At 32.7% G+C, this 24,336-nt stretch overlaps 6 protein-coding genes across 7 annotated transcripts; 5 read left to right on the top strand and 1 right to left on the bottom strand.

The window, feature by feature from the left end:
• Nucleotides 1–5,655: 5,655 nt before the first annotated feature.
• On the top strand, nucleotides 5,656–8,821 carry LOC17894044 (sulfite exporter TauE/SafE family protein 2). The gene is made up of 4 exons (XM_006300406.2): nucleotides 5,656–6,463; nucleotides 7,818–7,955; nucleotides 8,046–8,201; nucleotides 8,287–8,821. Exons 1-4 carry the CDS (start codon nucleotides 5,693–5,695, stop codon nucleotides 8,593–8,595), a joined length of 1,374 nt encoding a protein of 457 aa, XP_006300468.1. The 5' UTR covers nucleotides 5,656–5,692; the 3' UTR covers nucleotides 8,596–8,821.
• A 2,971-nt stretch (nucleotides 8,822–11,792) lies between these two features.
• Nucleotides 11,793–13,228, top strand: LOC17895549 (probable transcription factor At1g61730). Its single transcript, XM_006302327.2, has one exon. It carries the CDS (start codon nucleotides 11,873–11,875, stop codon nucleotides 13,022–13,024), a length of 1,152 nt encoding a protein of 383 aa, XP_006302389.1. The 5' UTR covers nucleotides 11,793–11,872; the 3' UTR covers nucleotides 13,025–13,228.
• A 497-nt stretch (nucleotides 13,229–13,725) lies between these two features.
• On the top strand, nucleotides 13,726–15,403 carry LOC17894009 (anthocyanidin reductase). The gene is made up of 6 exons (XM_006301525.2): nucleotides 13,726–13,892; nucleotides 13,968–14,134; nucleotides 14,227–14,427; nucleotides 14,513–14,672; nucleotides 14,750–14,963; nucleotides 15,052–15,403. Exons 1-6 carry the CDS (start codon nucleotides 13,760–13,762, stop codon nucleotides 15,203–15,205), a joined length of 1,029 nt encoding a protein of 342 aa, XP_006301587.1. The 5' UTR covers nucleotides 13,726–13,759; the 3' UTR covers nucleotides 15,206–15,403.
• Nucleotides 15,404–15,521: 118 nt separating this feature from the next.
• On the bottom strand, nucleotides 15,522–16,821 carry LOC17896604 (DNA-directed RNA polymerase subunit 10-like protein). The gene is made up of 4 exons (XM_006301553.2): nucleotides 16,732–16,821; nucleotides 16,565–16,623; nucleotides 15,931–16,025; nucleotides 15,522–15,815 (listed from the first exon to the last, which is right to left on the bottom strand). The coding sequence occupies exons 1-4, from the start codon at nucleotides 16,765–16,767 to the stop codon at nucleotides 15,790–15,792; spliced, it is 216 nt and encodes a 71-aa protein (XP_006301615.1). The 5' UTR covers nucleotides 16,768–16,821; the 3' UTR covers nucleotides 15,522–15,789.
• A 187-nt stretch (nucleotides 16,822–17,008) lies between these two features.
• Nucleotides 17,009–21,219, top strand: LOC17895548. 2 transcript variants are annotated; one of them, XM_006300319.2, is made up of 3 exons: nucleotides 17,009–17,246; nucleotides 17,557–17,725; nucleotides 17,829–21,219. In XM_006300319.2, exons 1-3 carry the CDS (start codon nucleotides 17,133–17,135, stop codon nucleotides 21,071–21,073), a joined length of 3,528 nt encoding a protein of 1,175 aa, XP_006300381.1. In that variant the 5' UTR covers nucleotides 17,009–17,132; the 3' UTR covers nucleotides 21,074–21,219. The 2 variants fall into 2 exon arrangements, with proteins under 2 accessions (XP_006300381.1, XP_006300380.1); XM_006300318.2 differs by having other exon boundaries at nucleotides 17,832–21,219.
• Nucleotides 21,220–22,632: 1,413 nt separating this feature from the next.
• On the top strand, nucleotides 22,633–23,325 carry LOC17894903 (defensin-like protein 106). Its single transcript, XM_006301023.2, has 2 exons — nucleotides 22,633–22,786; nucleotides 22,991–23,325. Exons 1-2 carry the CDS (start codon nucleotides 22,663–22,665, stop codon nucleotides 23,203–23,205), a joined length of 339 nt encoding a protein of 112 aa, XP_006301085.1. The 5' UTR covers nucleotides 22,633–22,662; the 3' UTR covers nucleotides 23,206–23,325.
• Nucleotides 23,326–24,336: the final 1,011 nt, after the last annotated feature.

Consider the following 24,336-nt stretch of genomic DNA (forward strand, 5'->3'; position numbering starts at 1 on the left):
TGTTAGTACGAGTAGAAATTTCAGATGTGGGATTTTTATTTTTTTTCGTCGAAATACTAATTATCTTCTAGTAATTGGAAATATCATTTCATATATATTGAATATGAGAAATATACATAAATTGATTCATCACGTGAACCGAACGTAACGATCTATATACCAATGATCTGATCTCAAATACTATCCTATGTTTGAATCTTTTGGTTATGAGAATGGAATATTGATGACAATACTAATCATATTGTTTGTATAATTGCGTTTAAGCTGAATATATACATAGTTGGATCATAGTACAAGCATGACTCGGAAGACTTTCCAAAAGCCAAAAAGTAATATCAAAAAACATTTCGATTACGACGTTAACCGTAAAGCAAACACAACACTTTTGGTTAATAATATAAAATAAAAAAGCATGAAAAAAATATTACACAATAGGTTGTTCTAGATAATGTAAAGAACATACCTGAACATGATTTTTTCCCTTTTTATTAATAGGCAAATATACTGATCACGATTGTTTTAAAATAGAAAAATTAACATGTACATACGACAGCATTTTAAGTCTACTTTCAGGTTTTCACGAAATACCTATGATCTCCATATGGTTGATATATAAAATTTTCACAAATACAACTTGTAAAAAAAAATTGTTTAAAATTAAGTTATCTTGTGTAGTTTGTACAATTTGGAATATTCATTTTCCTAGATTCACTTTCATAACTTTAAATTTTAATGCATATATGGAATGCGTGTATAGTTTTATATTCAAAACAATTACTACATATAAAAAAAAATTATAGCACTTGATCATGTATTCCAACCATAGACCTAAAATTTAGTTCAATACCATGCACGTTGACGTTGTTGTTAATCTACCATTAGTATCGGTTATCAATAAATATATAAAAGTTTGTTGAAATTTCAAAACTATTAAATTGCAATTAGTAGTGAGGCTGTTACAAACAAATTGAAAAAAAAAAATATTGAGAATTTAAAGCACGATATAAGGATCTTTATGATATGAAGATTGTGCTAATTAGATGGCAAACATAAAAATCAGATACTAATCCAACTTTGAGCGATGTTTAGTAGTTAGTACGAATCATTTATTTTATTTATTTCTTCTGTGTAGGTTAAAATCGGCTGCACTAAACTGTGAAAAGTATATTATCTGTTTATATTATATTTTCTAACAAAAACAATTTTGTAGTATTATATTATTTTTCTATAAAACGAAAATTAAATATATTATTTCGGATAATTTATTTAAAATAAAAACATTACAAAAATTATAACACCACATGGTCCACATTGATACAAACATGCACATAGACAAAAACATAGAAACTTTGTATTATAATGATCAATTGGTCGTATATGTGCTCCAAGTTGATCGACATATATAATACGAAACATTACAGATAAGTGTTTTTTTAATGCCAACTCATGACTTTCAAGATAAGTATGCAATTAAACAAAAATTAAATAAAAATTTCATTATAAATTATTACATTGATTTGACAATTACCTGCTTACAAGTTACATGCATTAGATAGTAGTGTTTCATCCCTCTTGACACCGTTCGACTAACCATTGTAAATATTTTTTCAAAGTCAACCAAATTATCATGCATGTGGATGTTTCGCATGTGGTCGGAACTTGGGGAATTCCAAAAGATAGAAAATTTCACATTTGGATTCTGAGTATACTGTATCAAACTATTCTAGGTTTGATATATCAAACTAATCAAGGCATACTGCAAGAAATTTATCGAAAGTTTATACTTAACTTTTTTTGGAGAAATTTTTTTTTCAGACAATTAAAAAATAATATAAATAAATTATACAAAAATTTGTCCAAAAAAATAAAAAAATAAATAAATTATACAAAAATTATACGACTATAAATTGAATCTTTTTTAATGATTAGTTTACATTATTTATCATTTACTATTTTTTATATTGTTAAAAATTTCTAAAACTACCACCTCATCTTTTTTAATCGACCATATAAATTGATAGTTTTAAATTGGATTAAGTTAATATATATACATAGAAAACCGAAATAACATTATGCTCACTAGAGAGGAGACCCGCGCGTTGCGCGGGGTTATTCGCTATGATTTTTTCCGTAATTATTTTTTATATGGTGTTATTTTTTAAGATCAATGATTGTATATATATTTTGTGTTGTATTTGTTTGGCTATATTCTGATTTTTTCCATATTTAGATATTATAATCTTATACTTTTAGTTATTCATTCGTGTGGCGCTATTGTTATATGCATTACTCGTATTTCAATTAATGTTTTTGGTTTTGTTTGGATACATGTATTAATATTGTTAGATTAAAAGCTTTAGTTTAAAAGGAAAGTGTGACGATAAACCATTTGTTACTCTTTTATATTGTTTTTTCTATTTTCTTATTGTCATATTTTTAAATTTGACTAAAATATAATTTATTAAAGCTGGAGCGTACTCTGTTTGTTAGGTCGTTTTTATCTATATGAACTTGAGTCTTATCAACAGAGAATCTCGAATTTTAAAATATTAACCCATAGCATAGTACTTTTTTTTGGTTAAAATGTTTTGCAATTGAGCATGAACTTATGACATGTCATGCCAAGGTCATATAATGCATACAAATTTCTTTGTGTTTGTTTTAAGAGTCGATCAAAATTTTAAATAGTTTGCTTACTTTTTAAATTTTATTTTACTCGATAGGATCCAATAATTATATTTTTTGTTATTTTGCATAAACTTTATTTAGATCATGATCCTCATTGTAGATATCATTTACGATTAGAAGTTGATACAAATATAACACCGTTCTATATATAACACGAACTTACCGAGCCTCATATACATCATTAAGTGTAAAGATACATATATAGTATCATGTCGCTAGAGTAGATTTAGCGAACTTGCTTTATCTATCGGAAAAAGTGCATTGTGGTAAAAGAGAACTCTCGACCAAGTCATGAATGTGTCTATCCTATCTCACTTCTATAACTAACGGTTAAGTCCGACTTTGAAGCTAGTAATATGTCTTGAGTTTTAGAAATACTCACTTCATTTCACACAATAAATGAGATCTCAAATATTTCAAAATTTAGCATATACATTATCTTTTTCAATCGCTTTTAACTACTAATTCTTTTGTGATTTTCTACGATGCACTCGTTACCTCTCGACATCTAGTTTATTTCCACCTTCTATTAACTCTCATATAATATATATTGAAATGTGAGTTGATTTTTAAGACATATCCTAACAATTTCTTCCTTAATAATAGTCCATTTTGGGTTAAAAGCATTTGATTCAAATGATGGGATATCAAACTTGTTTTTCTTTTTTATTATGTTAGAAAGTTATAGGTCTACTTGAGAATAAATAAACTTTCTTTTTGAGATATGCTACACAAATTACATATCACTTTACGGCTTACATATGACTTTCTATATATTTTATTGTAAAACTCATGAATAATGTGATAATTTATTTATTATTTTAAAATATGGATAATAATGTTTTTTTATAATTTTTATATTTGTAATAGAATTTCACGGCATAAAGTGTGACCTTTCAAATATTTTCGTCTTAGAGTATTTTAAATTAAGTTTAGTAATACTTTGTTTTTAGTTAAAATTTAGTAATAAAGAAAAATATGTAATATTTTTTTAGAACTTATGTTTCACTTTAAATTTATTTTTCCTTTTCAAAATTCTAAAAGTAAAATTACAAAAAAATTGTGTTATTCTACCATGCATAAACATATTACCACATTTAAAATTTCAAAGTATGATTATTTCAAAGTTTGTTGTTGTTTAGAGTTTGAATCATACTATCATTACTAATAAAATTCTCATAGTATTTGTTTTACTATTTTAAATTTAATTTATTTTGCATATTTTTATTTTTAATTCTTTATTTATTACCATGAAAAGAAATTCTATGTTAACATTATGTAAAATTCTTTTTTCTTTATCTTTAATTTTTATTAATTATAAATAACATATTATGCACTAAATGAATGTTAGGAAGTCAGGAAGTTGCGGAGAGGATATGCTAAACCTTTTCGGACTGAACTCCTATATTATCAAAATAAATGTAAAATCACCGAAACTTAGTTGGGGATAAGAAGCAATGAAATGGAGTTTAGAATTTGTTAATATATGTTCGAATTAACTTGTGCATTTAAGTACCTTAGGCGTGGAGATTTGAAAAACAAAAATCTCATGAGCGATTATTAAATCAGAAAGGGACTGAGTTTCTAAATTATGATAAGCTGAAGTGGAAACGACATAAATCCGTAGAAGAAAGAACGTAAGTGAGAGACAACCTAAACCTATTAACTTTTTTGGGTTTATATTATATTGGACTAAACAATGTGTTCCTTTTGATGTTATAAAAAATAAATCCAATTTAGATATAAAAGTGTTGGAGCTTAAATTACAAACTAACATGCAAAAAACAATAAAAAGAAAGCTATGAAATAATATGGGTTTAGATTATTTGTTGGGCTTGACAAATAAAAACAATAATCTGGGTTTAGATTATTTGTTGGGCTTAATAAAAAAAATGCTGATGTGGACAGCTTTAGAGGGAGAGAGAACTCTCCCATTATATAAATAGATGCTAATTTCAATCAAGAATATATCATTCAAAAACTATTAAAAACTGAGTATATATTTTAACGATATGGTTTCGGTTATGGATCTTTAACATTACAAAAATTCAACCAAATAAACTCAAACTAAATGCAACCAAATAAAACCTAGGGTTACATTGTTACTAGGATGTAATAATTTATTATGTTTATTTAAGACCCTATTTCAAAACATTATAGATTTTCGCTTTATCTTCAAAATTAACGAAATTATTTATTTGTCAAAACTATAATTATTTTTGACAAAAATTGAACAAAAAAAGAGAAATATCTCTCACTTTTTAAATCAGTGAATCCTATGAAAAACAAAGCCACCCTCCCAAATTCTTATGGTTTGAATACATTACTTTTACATTTGTTGCGAACAAAAAAAATATAAGAATAGTGGTGGGAACAAGTAACATAATGACCACAAAATCTCTATGTGGGGTGTATTCAAAGTAGAGTTTAAAGTGATTTGAGTTTTTAAATAATTTTGATGATTTTAGGGAAGTTTATATGATTTTTGTAAAATCTTATCAAATCTCATCTAAAACCATGCGATTTGGATTTCTGTATTTTTAACTAAAGAAATCTACAAAACACCCAAATCCTTCAAAATTATCATAAATCAAATACACAAATTGTTTTCAACAAGAGTGTATTTTAAGGTGAATTTTGAAATCATTAGTTTAATAACACTTAGATTTCGTAAAACTTTTTAAAATTTATATTTGAATAACATAAGATTTATAAATCCACACATATTTCTTAAAATTCCACTTGGAATATATGTGTATATGTCATTTTCTCACCACTTGCCAAGACTTGATTTATGTCTTTTTTTATCTTTCTATTTCTATTTTTAATTTTCTTCCACTTTCTACTTAACAAATGCAAACATCTCTCTCGTCTCTCCCAATACTTCTATATAAAGATATAGAGAGAGTGAAACTCACACACACACACACATACAAATCCCAAAAATCTCCTTAAAAACCCCAAAAACTTTCAGAAAATTAACCAAAAACCCCATTTATAAAAAATGAGAAACAATTTCGTCCCTATGATTCTCTCCTTCTTCATCACCTTCTTGATGTTCTTAACTCCATCAACCGCAGAACAAGAACCTTCAATTCTATCCCCTGTTGATAATTTCCTAAACCAAACAAGCTCATACCTAGATTTCACAGAAAAATTCAACCAACCAAGAATCGAGTTCACAACATCAACAATCATAGCAGCTTTCCTCTCTTTCCTCGCTTCATCCATCTCAAGCGCCGGTGGAATAGGCGGTGGAGGCTTATACGTTCCGATAATGACAATAGTGGCAGGTCTAGATCTGAAAACAGCTTCAAGCTTCTCAGCTTTTATGGTCACTGGTGGATCTATAGCTAACGTGGGATGCAATCTATTCCTTAGAAACCCTAAATCTGGTGGCAAAACACTAATCGACTTCGATTTGGCTCTTTTGTTGGAGCCATGTATGCTTCTTGGTGTTAGTATTGGAGTGATATGTAATCTTGTGTTTCCCAACTGGTTGATTACTATTCTCTTTGCCGTGTTTCTTGCGTGGTCCACGTTGAAGACTTTTGGAAATGGAGTTTATTATTGGAGGTTGGAGTCAGAGATGGCAAAGATTAGAGAATCGAGTCAAGAAGAGGATAAGGAGGAGGAGAAGGTTGAGAGTTTGAAGTTGCCACTATTGGATTATGAGAGACCAAAGAGGTTTCCATGGATGAAGCTTGGAGTTTTGGTGATTATTTGGTTATCTTACTTTGCGGTTTATCTTCTTCGTGGAAACAAATATGGCGAGGTAATTCAAACTTTTCATTTAATTTTTCAATTATTAGTAGTTATTGGTATTGCATTTATGTCTTTTTTTAAGATCTGCTTTTATGTTTAAAAATTTGGAATTGACAATATAGACTAGAGACAACAAAACATATATTTTTTAAGGAAAGAAAAAGCCAAAAAGGCTTAAAACTTTACTCAAAATTATTTCGTCTTCATGATTATCTCAATTTACATGAAATTGTTTAGTTTCTGTTAAAGAGATATTATTTTTTCTTTTTGTGTTGGATCTTTTTTGTTTACACTAATAAAAGGAAAAACTTTCTAAAACTGTTTCTTGTAAAGAATTTATTACCATTAAAGGAAAACTTCTAAAATTGTTTCTTGAAAACAATTTTCTTACCATTAAGGAAATAAAAGAATAATAATTTCATATATAATGATTTTGTAACTAACAATTTTCTATTCAAGATTATACTAATACGTCAAAAACACGTTTATGAAAACGTAATTAGGTGAAGTTAATTACGATCTAAGTCTCATGAGGAGTAAATGAAACACGTTTTTAAATCGTTCGATCTCAGCTACCTTACCTTCATGACATTTTATTTATGTTTTCTTTTCTTTCTTTCTTCAATTTGCGGTATCGTATCATCATCACGTGGCGACGATGCGTTTGGAAAACGATAGGGAACTTTTTTTAAATTCATATAAAAACGATAGCGAACTTATTCACGTGAAAGACAGGTCATCGTCAATAATGGTTTGGTTTTTTTTTAGAGATCGGTCGTAAGTGAAAGCTACAAAACATACAAACAAAGACTTCGTGTCTTTTTCTTACAACGATCTAAGATTTTGCACTTTTTTAGATTCCTTTTACCCTTTCAAAGATGCTTTGGGCTACTATTTTTCTTTTATTTCTAGCTCTTTTGAAAAAAAAAGTACATTATATTATTTTTCTCAGCAAATTCTAGGTTACAAAATATATATCTACAAAATAAAAAATTTTAATTTTAATTATTTTTTTTTCATTTCTACTTTATTTAATATTATGGGGTAGGGTAGAATCACTTTTCAAGATCTAGATACAAACAATCTCTTTTGAACCGTTAAGATATTTCTGTCAATTTCCTTAAGATTCGACTTCATCTTCTCAAGCCAAAAAAAAAACTAAACCAGATCAAAATTAGTATACTGTTTAAACCAAAACAAAACCGCAATTTGTTTTATAAACCGATTGATTCTATTGCATATTTGCATTGAACCAAAACTATATCAAACATGTTTGTGTATAAACCAAAAATAACCGACTGAAGTTTTTACATGATGATGTAATATGATTAGTCTATTTAACAGTTTATATTTAACATTTTCAGGGAATCATATCGATAGAGCCATGTGGAATCACTTACTGGCTCCTTTCATCGACTCAAATACCACTTACTCTCTTCTTCACTCTTTGGATTTGCTTCAGTGACAATGTTCAAAGCCAACAGTCATCAGCATGTGCAAAGGTTAGATTTCACATAAACTACTACACTGATTAGTTCTTGAAAAGACAGAGAAATTGATGAATGTCCGAAAACAATCTTTTGTGCTTGCAGGATGTAGAAGATTTGAGACCAAACGATGGAGCACAATCGAACAAGTGTATGTTTCCTGTAATGGCTCTATTAGCTGGAGTTTTGGGTGGTGTTTTCGGTATTGGAGGTGGAATGCTCATTAGTCCTCTTCTTCTACAAGTCGGTATAGCTCCCGAGGTAATTAAGCTCTTGACTCGATACGAAAATACTCTGTTCTTTTCTTAGACCTCAAGTTAAAATTACTCTGTTCTTGTTGTTATAGGTAACTGCAGCAACATGTTCTTTCATGGTTCTGTTTTCATCAACAATGTCTGCGATTCAATACTTGTTACTAGGCATGGAACATACTGGAACCGCGAGCATATTCGCTGTTATATGTTTTGTAGCCTCACTCGTAGGACTAAAAGTGGTTCAAAAGGTTATAACTGAGTATGGAAGGGCTTCGATCATCGTGTTCTCGGTTGGTATCGTCATGGCATTGAGCATTGTGTTGATGACAAGCTACGGAGCTCTTGATGTTTGGAATGACTATGTCTCTGGTCGTTACATGGGTTTCAAGTTACCATGTTGAGACCAAAAAAGCAAAAAGTTTTGGTTTCTTTGGTTAAATTTATTTCACTATAGATGTGTATAATCATATCATCATGTTTTTGCTCTTTCATTCGTATGGTCATTTAGAGGTTAAGAAAGCTCTCTATTTCTTTCTTTTGTATGATTTTTAAATCTGTATTCAGAATGCACAACTCGTGCATTCGAATATAATGATCAAAATAAGTTATATGTTGTTTAATACCAAATTCTATGCAATTTTTTTTTTTTGTGTGTCTGCCAACTATATTTTCTCCAAAAAGAGAGATGAACTATAGATTTGTGTTACTCATAAGTCATACGCAAATAAGTTCTTGGATTAAAACACTTGGGACACTCTTCTCAACAAAGATCAAAGTCTCACAATCGGTTCTTTAATTAAAATCCAAGAAATCAAATTTCATTGTTAAACTGGTTTTTTTGGTCCTGAAACGAATTAAAAGCTCAAGATTACAAGAGAGTTGTAAAATACTCTATATTAGCTTAGTAACTCAGAAAAGCTTACGCCGGAGACACTACGTACCAAAGAGAATTTACACTGGCCTAATATAGTTAACTCGGATAAAGTCTATTTTGATTCGGTTAAGCTGAACCGGTTTTGTTTATCAACCACAAAACGCCGGATTCATCAGTGAGATGTTCAAGTCGCAGACCATAATGTTGTCGTTGTGTAATGCAAAGATCACATTTATCAAAGCTTGCATCCGGCTTATAAAAAACGATATATCCATTCTTGTGTTGTTGGAGGTCACCTCAACTGTTCTAACATTAGAACCGGTCGACGTGGTAGCACCATTACATAAATGGGAAGTATGGTTATGGGATGCACCAACAGACATGTGTGGTCTATGCTACGTGAGGATCTAACAACTAGTGAGTCTCTAGTTCCACATGAACCTTTGAGATAGTACTCCTCTTCGATTTTGTATGAAAATAAATCTCCCTTTGACGTCATATGATCTCAATACTCTATTGATAATGTTGTTGTCGGACGATACTTGAAGTTCTCGCGGAACGAGATTGGTGTTAGGATTGTTCGAAGAATCCAATCTTGACAAGAGAAAAAAGTGGTTTAATTTGGTTGGTCGAGAATGTGAGAACTCATGAGTTGGTGTAACAGCTTCTTCCTTTGAATGGTTTTTTTTTTTTCATTTATGATTTCATTTTACAATATTGTCGAACACAAGATACACAAGTTTTGTTTCTATCACATCTCTCGAATGTAACGGTAGCAATTTGTGGGACAATGATATCATGCATGAAAGTTTCTTTTTCTTGAACGCCACATGTTATGTTTTGTCCACACGAGAAAAATCTATTGACCAATAAAAATAAACTTTCAAGTGAATTAACTGAAACGATAAAAATCAACTAGTAATATTCAATTATTCATGGTGTTCCCCACGCTCGTAGATTACAAATCAAGTATTAATGGAGGTTTTCTCATAATATAATTGGGAACATAAAAAGTGAAATACATAATCACAAGTTCGCAACCATCCGAGACCTGTACCTGAACCTCTCCATATTTCAATTGCCAGACTTTAGCTTCTTGAAGCCAGTTGAGGTGACAAAGTTCACTGTTTAAGCCACCAATAACTTGGTTCGATCAGAAAGTACTCTGGTTTTGCTATATCTCATGTTAGAAGACTAACTATGTTTTTTGGTTTTGTTACAGGTAACTGCAGAGACTTGTTCTTTCATGGTTCTGTTTCCATCAACAATGTCTGTGATTCAACATTGTTGCTATGCATGGATCATACTGGAAGTCTAGAACCATGAGTATATTATTTTTTGGTTATATGTTTTGTGGCTTCTCTCGTGGGAAGTCGAATAAACGAGTATGGAAAGGTTACAATTTCGCATGTTCTCAGTTGGTTTTCTCTAGGAACTGAACATTGTGTCGAAACACCATTTTTTGAGATTTCTACTGTCACTGTGGAAAAATCGATCAACAAAACTTTTAAAGTCAAAACCTTCCTTGTTGTCACGTCCACTCAATTATACACATCAAATGAAGTAAAGCGTATTCACTTAGTCACTCGGAAACAGAAGCAAAACAGAGCAAAAACAGAGGAAGAACCGAAGAAGTTGATGTAAACGAGTTTGAGCTCACATAGTGTGAAAGCGCTACGTCTAGGCTTAAATTCTCTCAAGCAATTTACTCTCACCTGTACTAGTTACAGTAACAATCAGACTCTAACTCTTTCAAAACTCGAGAAGAGATTACAAGAATGATCAACAAGAAAAACGTTAAGCGAAGAACACTCTCGTCTCGGTTAGTAGTTGGTTAAGCCATAGACTCATGATCACAATTCACTAAGGCATTAAAGTGATGCTTGGAAAGGAGTTGACTCTAAGGCACACACACCACTAGAGCCAATTCAGATTATAGCTTTGGTGCCTTGAGTAACCTCTAAGGTAGACTTGGAGTGCTGATTTTGTAGGCAAAAAAAAATCAGGTTAAAGCCACAAACCTCAACAAAAGCCTTAAAATCTTGGAAAATAAAAATAAAATTAAATACAATACAACCTTTTTTTTTTTGGTGGAATACAATACAACCTTTTTAGTACCATCATATAATTATGAATTAAACTTATTATTAATTTTCTCAATACCTATTTCCCGTTTAAAAGCCATATTCATTAAACAAAAAAAAATAAAATACATTTACCGAAGCGACGAAACTATTGAAAATCCTATACCAAAAAAAAGGAGAAGAAAAATAAAATACTCCTTGATTTCGTTTATATACCCAATAATTACCTCTTTTCCTTTTATTCTTTTAAAAGTTATTTGTAAATTGTAAGATAAAATTCGATCGGCTTCCAAAGACTTTTCTTTTGTCCGTTGGCTTAGTTTCTCTTATTTGGACTTAAGACTCCGAAAAGATTTTTGGGGTTTTATTTGACAAAAAAAAAAAAAAAAAGATAAAATTCGATTCTTCCATTAAGTAAGTTTCTTTCTTTTTTTTCTAAATAATTTATTACACTCTTAAATAATGATAATCATTGGGAAAAAAAAATACCAAAAGCGACAAAAGATATTAAAATTCCTAATTGTTTTGCTTTGTCCCAAAAAAAAAAAGAATTAAATTACCTTACAAAAAAATCTATTGGAAGACAGCAAACACTTTAAGTCTTTAACTAAAGTTCACACCTTTATATTCTCCTTCACTTGTTTGCCGTCGTCTCTTCACCTTCACAAACCCTAAAGAAAACCTAATCTTTCTCTCTCGATTCGATCTTTACCATCTCCGATGACGAAAAAGCTCAATCCTTTGGAAGACCCACCAACCGCTTCTTCAAGCGAAGACGAAGACGTCGAGACTTCAGAAGCTGGTGAAGCTTCAGATGACTCTTCTTCATCTGAAGAAGACGAATCCTCCAAAATCCCAATCAAATCCCTTGCCTCCAAATCCACCGCCGCCGCCGCCGTCGCCGCTCCGTCGAAACCCGCCACTGCCGCCGATTCGGATTCTGGATCGGAGACCGAAACAGATTCGGACTCTGAATCGACGAATCCACCCAATTCTGGATCTGGCAAAACAATCTCTGTGAATCTCAAGAAGAAGGAAGATTCGACTTCGTATGCTGCTTTAGCTTTACCGGCTGTGAAATCAGGAGCGAAACGGCCGGCGAGTGAAGCGGCGGCTTCAGCTAAGAGGGTCAAGGTGGTTACTTCAGGAGGAGGAGGTGAAGAAGAGAGTGTAAAGAAACCAGCTTTTCAAAGACTATGGACTGAAGATGATGAGATTGCTGTGTTACAAGGTATGATTGATTTCAAAGCTGATACAGGCAAGTCTCCTTATGAAGATACCAATGCGTTTTACGATTTCATCAAGAAATCTATTAGCTTTGAGGTTAGTAAGAATCAATTCATGGATAAGATTAGGAGTTTGAGGAAGAAGTATACAGCTAAAGGTAAGACTGGTGTTGAACCTAGTTTCTCGAAAGCTCATGATCAGAAATCTTATGAATTGTCAAAGTTTATTTGGGGTCCTGATGGGTTTGCTCTTGAGTCTAACATCAAGTCTAATGGTGTGTCGAGAAAGAGTCAGAGTAAATCTAAGAAGAAGATTGATTCCGTTAAGCAAGAGCTTGTGTTTGCTGGTTCTTCACCTAATGGTAAAAAGGTTGAAGATGGTGATGATGAGGATGTGATTGTTCGAGGAGGTGATTCAAGGAAACCCGACTGGTTTGTGAACTCGGCTCTGTTTCGAATGATTACAACTTTAGGTGTTGATGAGTACACGTTGAAGTATAAGTGGAGTTTGGTTCCTGATGAGACCAAGAAGATTGTTGAAGGGAAGTTCAAGAAGTTGCAAGATATGGAGTTGGACTTTCTGTTGGAGAAGGCTGACCTTTTGCATGATTTGACGGCTATGATCATTGAAGCTTCTAAGAAATAAGTAATCAGATAATCGAATTGCTATGCCAATTCCTTTTGTTATTTGAGTTTTAGGATTTTACTCATTTTCTTCTTCCCTTTGATCTTTCTATGTAACTTTTCCTGTTTTTTTTTCTCCCCCTGTGGTTTTATCTTTGTTGATCTCTCTATTTTGAATTTGTAGCTTATAATATCTTAAAATACCATTGAGGTTAATTCTGCCAAAGCTTGATGCTATCCCTGCTATTATGTGACACTTGAACTAGAACATTGCAAATTATGTTGAATCAAACTGACAAATTATGTTTGAATTGAGCCAACAATGTTTTGGTATTCTCTTAGTTGAAAGGTACACTTCAACACATAGATCATCATATTGGTAGTAGAAACGTTACACTTCTATAACTCATTTTGAAGTCTGCAAAGTAAAACTGAATAAGCACAACTTTTCTAAAGAGCATTCTTCTCTTTAAAGCTTTGTTACATTCATCAAAATTCAAAATCTTGAGTTCGATCTTGGTAGATGATAACAAAACAGCAAGTCAAAAAATGTTATAAAAGTCTTTTTTTGATTCTTAGGTGAAGAGAAGTTGTTATCTCAGAGCACACGTGCTTACCTTCTAAAAAACCTTTATTGATCAATGGTTGTACCAAATGAGCAGTCTTGCGGATTTTTCTTACTTCTTATATAGAAGTCTTGAGACCCTAAAGTCATAACAACCACATCTCAATCTCTCTGTTTTAAACAGTAAAAATCATGGAACAGACTCTTGCACCCACAGGAACGAAGAAGGCTTGTGTTATCGGTGGCACAGGAAACTTAGCTTCTATTCTCATCAAGCATTTGCTTCAAAGTGGCTACAAAGTTAACACCACAGTTAGAGATCCAGGTTCTCCATTTTCTTCTTTCTTCTCCTCTTAAAAGCATTTTGAATGTTTATTGACTCTCTAATAAGAAACTGCAGAAAATGAGAAGAAAATGGCTCACCTTAGGCCACTTCAAGAACTTGGCGAGCTCAAGATCTTCAAGGCGGATTTGACCGATGAAGAGAGTTTCGACTCCTCTATCTCGGGCTGTGAATACATCTTCCATGTTGCAACGCCGATCAACTTCAAATCCGACGATCCTGAGGTCTATCTTAAACAGAATGTGCAGGCATTTTTTATAATACTCTTAAGAGAAACAATTTCAAGCTATTCTTTGTTTTTTTTTTCAATATACAGAAAGACATGATCAAGCCAGCGATACAAGGAGTAATCAATGTGTTGAAATCTTGCCTGAAATCGAAATCAATCAAGCGTGTGATCTACACTTCTTCAGCTGCTGCGGTTTCCATTAACAACCTTTCTGGACCTGGACTTGTGATGAACGAAAAAAACTGGACTGACATTGAATTTCTCACAAAGGAGAAGCCTTTTAACTGGGTACCTGAACTCTCTTGTGACACAAGCTAGGATCCTTTTTTCATATATAAACCTAACTTACTTCTCTGTTTTTTTTTTTTGCTAGGGCTACCCAATCTCTAAGATGTTAGCAGAGAAGACAGCTTGGGAATTTGCAAAAGAGCATAACATCGATCTCGTTACTGTGATTCCGGCACTTATAGCCGGAAACTCTCTGCTCTACGATCCTCCAAGCAGTTTAGCTCTCTCCATGTCTTTAATCACCGGTAAATACAGAATTTTACTATTTTGTCACATTATGTTTCACGACAAGAAATCAAGATGTTTTTTGTGTTGTTGTTAGGGAAAGAAATGCATCTGACCGGACTCAAGGAGATGCAGAAGCTATCTGGCTCGATCTCGTTCGTTCACGTAGACGATTTAGCTCGTGCTCATTTGTTTCTTGCGGAGAAAGAAACTGCCTCTGGTCGCTACATTTGCTGTGCTAACAACACTTGTGTTCCAGAGATTGCTGATTTTCTCAGACAGAGATATCCTAAGTACAATGTGTTGTCAGAGTAAGCATCTCTTTCAACATAAACTACAAATTTTGGATGGAACGTTTTTGAATTTCTCATTACTTTTTTTTGTTGTGAAATTTGGCAGATTCGAAAAGTGCTTGTCTGTTGCGAAACTGAAACTCAATTCAGAAAAGCTTATCAGTGAAGGTTTTCAATTCGAGTATGGGATCAATGAGATGTATGATCAGATGATAGAGTACTACGAGTCCAAAGGATTGATCAAAGCTATAGAATCTTGATTTCGACTATGTAACAATGGAATTTATGAGTACGTACGTGAGTCTTTGATCTCATTCTCCCATTCTACAAAATGGCTTTTAATAATATGTTGGTTGAGTTTATATGTCATTTCATACACAAACACTACTTACCATTAAAGTGAACTTAAGTAAATCAAGATTGTTCGATCACGGTTAATAAAATTATTGGTAGGTACATGTATTAATCTCTGTTACTCTTATAAGAAGCTGGTTTGTAACTTAACTCTTTAAGCTAAAACACTTGAAAGACTACAACACAATTTGCATATTCAAGAAAGATCCTAATTTATCATAAAAAATCTTGAAACAATCACAGATAATTTCAACAGATGACAGACTTTGAGCTTTATTTTTGGCTCGAAAAGTTGTCTACATTCGTAAACCCCAACAAAGAATATGAGAAAATAATTAATAGTTTTCTAAACTTAACAAAATTTTAAAACAATGTGGTTTATTATTCAGAGAGTAAGATAAGCCTGTCTGTCCATATGAATGAGCATGAGATGTATCACTCCTTCACTTCTGTTCTGGTGATGTGTTTATTCGTTAATATGCAATATTTTCTAGTTAGGGTCAGATTTCTCCATAGCTGCAAGGAAGAGTGTATTTCAAATAAGTTAAAGCTAATTTAGACTAAAAAGAAAGTGAGAATAAAGAGTAGAGCGTGCAAGGCAAAAGAACTAGGTGTAGTGTAGAGATATTACTGTTGTAGTTTAGAAGCTTTTCGATTAGATCGACGTGAGTCATAAGCATACGCCTACAGCAGTAACGGACTAACCCAAGTGCATCAAGAGCATCCCTACATATCCCAAAACCAAAATTCAAAAGTTGCAGTTATACACAAAATCTCAATTTGAGAACACATATTATGCTAGGCCAATTCAACTAGATATATCAAATACTTTCAGTGACCAACCTTCATGCTTTTAGGAACAGATTTAACATTCTATAAAACTACAAGATAATCATAAAAGAAAAGATACAAACTCTTCGACCGTGCAAAGAACACATATACTTTTTAGATATAAAACCATCAAATCATTCCATCATCATGTTCCTCTATTGTTTCATAATCTTTTCGAGTATGTATACACATATATTAACACAAAACCATCATCATATTCGTCTATTGTTTCATCTTTTACGTGACTATAGAGACACTAATTTTTCATATCGAATCATTCCATCATCATATTCAGCTATTGTTTTATCTTTTAGAGCACTAGGGATAATAGTTTCATACTCTCGTTTCAAACATAAGATGTTAAAAAACATTCAAAATTCTAGGCTTAATCAATCTCATATGTTCAACCAAATAAGCATAAAAGAATCGCATACCCTTCGGCGTAATCAGCCTGGAGAAGCTCAAGGTATGTATCCCACTTGTTCCCAATCACCTTAAAAAAAAAAATCATAAGCTTCGTAAATCACAATTCTAAAAAACCCTAGAGATTTGTCACACATGTACACATATATAACTCAATCGAGATCGTAAAAAACGAAACCTTTCCACAAGTAAAGCAACGAACTGGGACGATCATTGTGAACAAATCGAGATTTGAATACTTTTAAAGCAAATCTTAGGGTTTGGTCTCTTTCTCTTTCTCACTTCGTTTCGTCGTCTCAAGCAAAGTTAAGTTTCTTGTCTAATTGCACTTGCTTTTATATCTAATCTACTTATTTAGTGTTTTAAATAAACGGCACCGTTTTGCTATTTATTTATTATTTTATTTCTTTTCTTTTCCTGGAAAAGTAAAGAGAAAAAGTGGTCTTCTTCTTCGTCTTCTTCATCTCTGCTTGGAGTTGAGATTATATTTTCTTCGCTCGATCTTTTACTTTTTCCGGTGAAATCAAGATCAAAGGTGTCTCATCTCGCGCCGGAGGAAGTGAAGATTCAGACTGAAAAATGTTGGAGAAGATCGGATTACCGCCGAAGCCATCTTTGAGAGGAAATACTTGGGTCGTAGATGCTTCTCATTGTCAAGGATGCACTTCTCAATTCACTTTCATCAATCGAAAGGTTTGTTTTCTCTCTCTCGCTTACTCTTTCGTCTTCATCAATTGAAATTTCTTGTTATTGCGATCTCTTGTGGATCTAATTTTAAATCCGTTCATCGGAAAACTTCATTTGAATGATATTTTCCTGGAAATGGTCTTAGATCAGTTGTTGCACTTGATTGATAGATTCCATAGAGATAGAGTTGTTTTTGAGTAATTGAATCCATTAAATTTGGTAAAATCTGTATCTCTTGTGTTTGTATATTACTAGACTTGTGATATGCTCAAGTTTGCTTAGTCTGGAATGTGTGGCTTTGTTTTTGAGTGAGCAGCATCATTGCCGGAGATGTGGGGGTTTGTTCTGTGGAACCTGTACTCAGCAAAGGATGTCACTCCGTGGACAAGGTGACTCACCTGTGCGTATTTGTGAACCATGTAAGAAACTTGAAGAAGCTGCACGGTTCGAGTTGCGTCAAGGTTACAAAAATAGAGCTGCTAAAGGTGAAAAATATGTTGCCTATGCTTAGATTTTCACTACTGATATTATCGATGAGGCTTGTGTTATCTGTTAGTTTTTGATTTATGAGGTTGTGAATTTGTTCAGCAGGTGGCTCTAAGAGGACTTTAAAGAATGAGGATGATGTTCTCAGTGAGATTTTAGGCTCTGATGTTGATGTATCTTCCTCATCAGAATCAGTGTCTAGTACAGACAGGATTGCTTCTAAAGAAATGGCAAGCAGCAGTAGTAACAAAGATATGGATTTGGATGATGTCTCAGATAGTCCTGAAGATTTGCGTAAACAAGCAGTAGAAGAGAAGAATTTGTACAGAGTTCTTAAAGGAGAAGGGAAATCTGATGAAGCTCTAAAAGCCTTTAAGAGAGGGAAGAAACTTGAGAGACAGGCTGATGCGTTAGAGATATCTTTAAGAAGGAACCGGAAAAGGGCACTCTCTATGCAAAATGTTTCCGAGACGCAGAACAAGGCTGCTACGAAAGAGTCTAGCAAATCACAAAAGCCTCCACGTCAAGGGGGTAAAGGAAATGATGATTTGGCAGCTGAGCTGAGGGAGCTCGGGTGGTCTGACGATGAAGATAAAAAACCAGCAACTGTAAGTGTGGAGGGAGAATTTTCTTCGCTTCTCCGTGAAATTCCCCGAAAGGCTAACCCTCAGAAGAGTGGGGGAATTGACAAAAGTCAGGTTATTGTCCTTAAGAAAAAAGCCCTTGCGTTGAAACGTGAAGGGAAGCTTGCGGAAGCTAAAGAAGAACTGAAAAAGGCTAAAATTTTGGAAAGGGAACTTGAAGAGCAGGAACTTTTAGGTGGGGGTGATGAATCAGATGATGAGCTATCTGCACTTATTAATAGTATGGATGACGACAAAGAAGATGATCTGTTAGCTCAATATGAGGGGAGTCATGATTTCGACATTAGTAATCTTATGGGAAACGTAGATGATATTGGAGTTCATGGTGAATATGATGTCACAGATGAAGATATGGAGGACCCTGCAATTGCTGCAGCATTGAAATCTTTGGGTTGGACTGAGGATCCTGGACACCGCGAGAATATCCACACTCAACCGTCTCCAAAGAACAGAGATGAAAGTTTAGCTGAAATTCAGACATTGAAAAGAGAAGCCCTTAATCTTAAACGAGCTGGAAATGTCGCAGAGGCCATGGCTACACTAAAGAAGGCAAAATTACTTGAGAAGGAATTAGAAGCTGCTGATATGTCCTCACTTACTGTTGATACAACTGGGGCAGAGAAGGACACGAGTCTGAAAATTGCTCCCAGAAGCAGGCTAGCGATTCAGAAAGAACTTCTTGCAGTTAAAAAGAAAGCGCTTACTTTGAGAAGGGAAGGAAAGTTTAACGAAGCAGAAGAAGAATTGAAGAAAGGAGCAGTTCTCCAAAATCAGCTTGATGAGCTGGATAATTCGTCAAAGTTAGCAGCCGCGGGAAAGGCCACTCGTGAAAAAGAACATCTTGGAAATGATCTGCCTGAAATTAATTCTCTGGATGATGATGGAGACGTAGATGTAAAAGATGAGGAGTTAAATGATCCGAATTACTTGTCGATGCTAAAGAGCTTAGGTTGGAATGATGAAGATAATATTCCTCCAGGTTCTTCATCAGAAAAATCTGACCCAGTTAGTTCTCGACCAGGGAAAACAACAGAAACTCAAGGTGCATATGAAGTCCGTGTAACTAAACCAAGAAGAAGTAAAGCTGAAATACAACGAGAACTCTTAGGGCTGAAAAGAAAGGCTTTAACTTTGCGACGACAGGGTAATGTTGATGAAGCAGAGGAAGTTCTCAACCAGACAAAAATATTGGAAGCTCAGATAATAGAGATTGATTCAGGTAAGAGTCTTTATGCTGACAGTGATCAGCTGAAAAGACAATATAATGATATTGCTGCCGATAGTGGGGTCAATGGAGGAGATGATAAAGTTACAGAAAATGATATGAAGGACCCAGCACTATTGTCGACTCTTAAGAATTTGGGATGGGATGATGAAGAACCCCCAAAAAAGGAAGCTGCCTTTAGTTCTACACAATCAACAGGTCCACGGATAGCAGCCAAAACCAAGGGACAAATCCAAAGAGAACTTCTTGACTTAAAAAGGAAAGCACTTGCCTTCAAGCGTCAAGGGAAAACTGGAGATGCGGATGAATTATACACCAAGGCCAGTGTTTTGGAGGCACAACTGGCAGAACTAGAAACTCCCATGATGGAGACGAAAGGCTCAGCTTCTGCAATTAACCCTGAAATCTATATGGACGTTGATTTATTAGTTGGATCACAAATGGAAGAGAAAGCCGTAAAATCTGCTAGTGTTTCTCATACTGCTCAAGATAGTTATGACTTGTTAGGAGACTTTATCTCTCCTGCTAAATCCGGTTCCTCTAGCGTTGTTTCTCAACCAGGCCAGCAGCAACCAAGTATGATGGATTTACTGACTGGTGAGCATTGTGAGAGGTCTCAAATTCATGCAGAAAAAGGAATTGCTGAGAGTAAGTCAGACTTTGGTTCAGGAAACAATCATGGCACTGAACAAAGAGTGGCACGTGAAGAGCCAGAGCCCAGTAATATTCAATCAGCTTCGGTTCAAAATACATCTCCTCAGAACACCCTCAAACAAGAAATTCTGGCTCATAAGAAAAAGGCAGTTGCGTTCAAGAGAGAAGGTAACATGAGTGAAGCCAAAAAGGAATTGCAACGAGCAAAATTGTTGGAGAGGAGCCTACAAGAAGGAGAAAACCCCTCTCCTCCTGAAAAGCTCGGACGAGATAATATGGTTTCTACAACGCAGGATCCTCCTGCTCGAGAGAAAGAGAATAGTCCTTCAAGTTCAGCCCCAAAGGCATTGTCTGGTCGTGAACGTTTTAAGGTGCAGCAAGAGTCACTAAGCCACAAACGTCAAGCCATGAAGCTTCGGAGGGAAGGTAAAATGCAAGAAGCTGAAGCTGAGTTTGAAATCGCCAAAACTCTTGAAGCTCAACTGGAAGATTCAACATCCTCTAAACCCGAACCAGTGGACGATGTAGCAGTGGAAGATTTTCTCGATCCTCAACTCTTATCTGCCCTTAAAGCAATCGGATTAGACAATCCTATAAACCCTCCATCTGTGAGCAAAACAGACACAACACAGGCTGCTCTGAAACCAAACCCAGTGAAGGAGAGTAATAATAATCAAGAGAGAAGTCAATTGGAGGAACGCATCAAAGCGGAGAAGGTAAAAGCTGTGACACTGAAACGTGCAGGGAAACAAGCTGAGGCATTAGATGCTCTGCGACGGGCAAAACTTTATGAAAAGAAACTAAACGCTCTTGCTTCAAATTGATTTGGATCTTCTCTTAATTGGATATTTGTAACATAACCGTAAATGTTGCTGGAGTGTTTTATCAGTAACCATGTTTGTTGATGGAAACTAGTAAACTACACAGAAGACTCCTATTCATTTGAAATCAGAGTTTTCTCATTTGCCTATTACTTCGATCCGTAGAAGCTTCTCTCTTTGGGAAAGATCCCATCATTTCATAATGTATCATCATCATTTTCATAATCGTCCATCTCTTAGCTTGGTCATGGTGAATATTTAAAAGCTGCTAAGGTATTAAGTCAATAACAAGCACGTACGTACCAATATTTTACTTCTATAAACTTTTATTTACAATCTATAAGAATTTATATCAATTGAATTAAGGGTTGATAGAAAAAAAAATTAGGATGATTATTTTTATTTTTGTCGTAAACAATACATTTTTAGTTACATGTTAACGCTAATTATTTACTTTATATATATTTTTCTCTTAAAAATATTTTTAAATAGACAAAAACTAAACCATAATTTGCCTTAAAATAAACCATAATATGAAACAAATTCTAACTCCCTCCAATACCACATTTTAAGTTTTTCTTTTCTTTCAAAAATACCATTATTTGTTTTTCCTTCCAAAAATACCACAAATTTTTTATTTTTCCAAAAATACCATAAACATAAATAATTGATTTTTAAATTGTAAGTTTTGTTTGATTTCATGTTTAAGTTTAAATATTTATATTTAGGGTATAGTTAGGATTTAGAAATTAGTTTTGAATGTTAAAAAATATAGTTTAAGTTTTGTGGTATTTTTGGAACAAATTTATTTTAGTGTTATTTTTAATAAAAAACTTATAATAATATTTTTGGAAAATACCCATTTAGTGGTATTTATGAAAATTCCCCTTATTTAATATTTTTATTTACTGAAAACTTGATATTACATTAAAATTCCATTGATATTATGCTAATTATACTTTTATAAAATTCAGTAAAATTATTATTTATAAAAATGAAATAAATTACATTGAAACTATAAAAGAGAAATCTTCATACAATGTAAATTTTAGTTCATTTGTTTTTAATATTTGTAGTTTAATAAAAATTAAAATTAAATTAAAATACCATTGATTTTATAGATATTCATATTTTTATAAAATTCAGTAAAATTAAATGATAATTTTTTAATCTTTGTATTTGATATTCTTTATTAATTTATGAAATTAAAATGATTTAATTTAATAAGTGAAAACATTTCATTTTCAGATAAGCAAGAGATAATGAATATCAGTGTTCAAAGGTAATTAGGTGAAAATACATTTCTATGTATTTTCTTTTGACTATAACTCTGTAAAATCTTTTTTGAAAGAATATATTATTTTCTGTTGATTACAACTCTATAAAGAAAGAAATGTGAAAGAATCAATTATTTTCTTTTGACTATAGTGTATAAGAAAAAAATTGAAAGGTTATGGGTATCATAAATCATTAACAACTTTGACCAGGAAAAAAATAAATACCATTTTTGTATATTTGTATTGTGATATATAATCAATCTAACTGAAGAAAAACTCATTCACAAAAAAAAACAACAGAATATATAAAAAAATATGGCTAATACCACGAAAACTCTAATCACATTTGTTTTCAGTGTCATTTTCATCATCTCTTATGTTCATTGTCAAGCAACATTTGCTAGTGCCCCAAGCATAGATGAACCAGCATTCACAACAGGTACAATAAAATATATCAACCATTTTAATAACTTTGAGCCAAACTTTTTAAAAGTCAATTGAAGATTAAAAAAAAAATCATTAGACGTTCCATTTTTGTATGTATTTTGGGGTGCATTGTTATAAGTTTATAACCCATTTTGACCTTTTAAAAACGAATATTCATGTTGGTGAACATTGGTTTTTGTTTTGATGAATTAATTAGGTTATGAACTTGCAAAGAAGAATGGGTATTGCTTCAAAACACGAGCATGTATGGACAAAAGCCAAGGGGCGATAGGTTGCGTTGTGTTTTGTAACGAAGCTCGTTATGCTACTGCCGTGTGTGAGGGTGATCGATGTTGTTGTTATCATAGAAATGAGAATGCGTCCAAGGAGAAACTAATCATCCAACAACCTAATGTAATTTTATCTACTTGAAAAATAGTATCAAAATTTTTTATATGTTCTCAATATCTCTAAATAAATGACCTAAAGGAAAATAATAAATGTAGTTTACCATATCAAATTAAGGTATACATAGTTTTATTAAACTTTTGAGCTATATATTTATATTTTTTTTTTTACATTTGAACAAAATTTTAAACGGAATCGAAATACAATAATGAAACTGTATATAATAGAAGATCAGCCTGAATGGAATTTTTAATAACTGTAAAACAAATACTTTTTTTTTTTGAATAACTAAGAGGTTCTGGAAAAAAACCCAGATAAGATTTGAACAAAATATAAAATAGAATCGAAATACAAAATAATGAATCTGTATATAATAGAAGATACTGAATGGAACTTTAAATAACTGTGAAACAAATACTTTTTTGTTACAAGAATTTTTTTTTTTTTGAATAATTAAGAGGTTCTGAACCGAAGCCCATACGTCTTCTCAGACCCAAGATCAATGTATGTTATAAGTCTCGTCCCAAGCACTACTCGAACTATCGATTTTTAGATTTTTGCCAAAAATCTTTACCATTTGTTAGTTGAGCTATTAGCACTTTGATCTAAGTAAGGAAGTCCTAATACAGAAGATAAGATTTACTTAGAGTTACATATCGGAGTGCAAGATATACACTATAACTATTCGGCTAGGTATGGACTATATATCGAATGCTTGCTACTTGGAGCTTACTCGGCGAAGACTTGTCGATGCTAAGGAGCTTAGGTTGGAATGGTGAAGTTAACACCATAGTACTGTATTTACGTATATCAACCAACTTTGCTTCGTACTTTTTTTTGTAAATATCTATATTCTTGGTCGTCATGTAACATAGTAGTTTAAAACCAAGATGATCCATTAGGGAGCTTGGAGAACTTACATCAAGACCTGGACCACATCTCCTAAAACAAAACAGTGGTATTTTATGAAAAAGAGATTAATTAATTATGTGTTTTTATATAAAAGAGATTAATTAAAGTATTTTTATAATTTTTTTATCTGTTTATGAAAAAAGTTTAAACATAACTTAAAATAAACCATAGAAATCATATAACCATTAAAATTTTAAATTTTGATTCTAAATATATAAATATATATATATATATATAAGAAAA

The sequence above is a fragment of the Capsella rubella genome, unplaced genomic scaffold, assembly GCF_000375325.1.
Source record: "Capsella rubella cultivar Monte Gargano unplaced genomic scaffold, Caprub1_0 scaffold_2, whole genome shotgun sequence".
Lineage (NCBI taxonomy): Eukaryota > Viridiplantae > Streptophyta > Magnoliopsida > Brassicales > Brassicaceae > Capsella > Capsella rubella.

What these genes read in the sequence shown, in the direction of transcription:
- LOC17894044 (XM_006300406.2), top strand. Translation starts at nt 5,693, where the DNA reads ATGAGAAACAATTTCGTCCCTATGATTCTCTCCTTCTTCATCACCTTC. An exon ending in GTGGAAACAAATATGGCGAG is followed by an intron (nt 6,464 to 7,817) that starts GTAATTCAAACT and finishes TAACATTTTCAG; the next exon opens with GGAATCATATCGATAGAGCC. An exon ending in AAGTCGGTATAGCTCCCGAG is followed by an intron (nt 8,202 to 8,286) that starts GTAATTAAGCTC and finishes TTGTTGTTATAG; the next exon opens with GTAACTGCAGCAACATGTTC.
- LOC17895549 (XM_006302327.2), top strand. Translation starts at nt 11,873, where the DNA reads ATGACGAAAAAGCTCAATCCTTTGGAAGACCCACCAACCGCTTCTTCA.
- LOC17894009 (XM_006301525.2), top strand. Translation starts at nt 13,760, where the DNA reads ATGGAACAGACTCTTGCACCCACAGGAACGAAGAAGGCTTGTGTTATC. An exon ending in CACCACAGTTAGAGATCCAG is followed by an intron (nt 13,893 to 13,967) that starts GTTCTCCATTTT and finishes AAGAAACTGCAG; the next exon opens with AAAATGAGAAGAAAATGGCT. An exon ending in CTCCATGTCTTTAATCACCG is followed by an intron (nt 14,673 to 14,749) that starts GTAAATACAGAA and finishes TGTTGTTGTTAG; the next exon opens with GGAAAGAAATGCATCTGACC.
- LOC17896604 (XM_006301553.2), bottom strand. Translation starts at nt 16,767, where the DNA reads ATGATCGTCCCAGTTCGTTGCTTTACTTGTGGAAAG. An exon ending in GTTGCTTTACTTGTGGAAAG is followed by an intron (nt 16,624 to 16,731) that starts GTTTCGTTTTTT and finishes TTTTTTTTTAAG; the next exon opens with GTGATTGGGAACAAGTGGGA. An exon ending in CAGGCTGATTACGCCGAAGG is followed by an intron (nt 16,026 to 16,564) that starts GTATGCGATTCT and finishes TGGGATATGTAG; the next exon opens with GGATGCTCTTGATGCACTTG.
- LOC17895548 (XM_006300319.2), top strand. Translation starts at nt 17,133, where the DNA reads ATGTTGGAGAAGATCGGATTACCGCCGAAGCCATCTTTGAGAGGAAAT. An exon ending in TCACTTTCATCAATCGAAAG is followed by an intron (nt 17,247 to 17,556) that starts GTTTGTTTTCTC and finishes TTGAGTGAGCAG; the next exon opens with CATCATTGCCGGAGATGTGG. An exon ending in CAAAAATAGAGCTGCTAAAG is followed by an intron (nt 17,726 to 17,828) that starts GTGAAAAATATG and finishes GAATTTGTTCAG; the next exon opens with CAGGTGGCTCTAAGAGGACT.
- LOC17894903 (XM_006301023.2), top strand. Translation starts at nt 22,663, where the DNA reads ATGGCTAATACCACGAAAACTCTAATCACATTTGTTTTCAGTGTCATT. An exon ending in TGAACCAGCATTCACAACAG is followed by an intron (nt 22,787 to 22,990) that starts GTACAATAAAAT and finishes TGAATTAATTAG; the next exon opens with GTTATGAACTTGCAAAGAAG.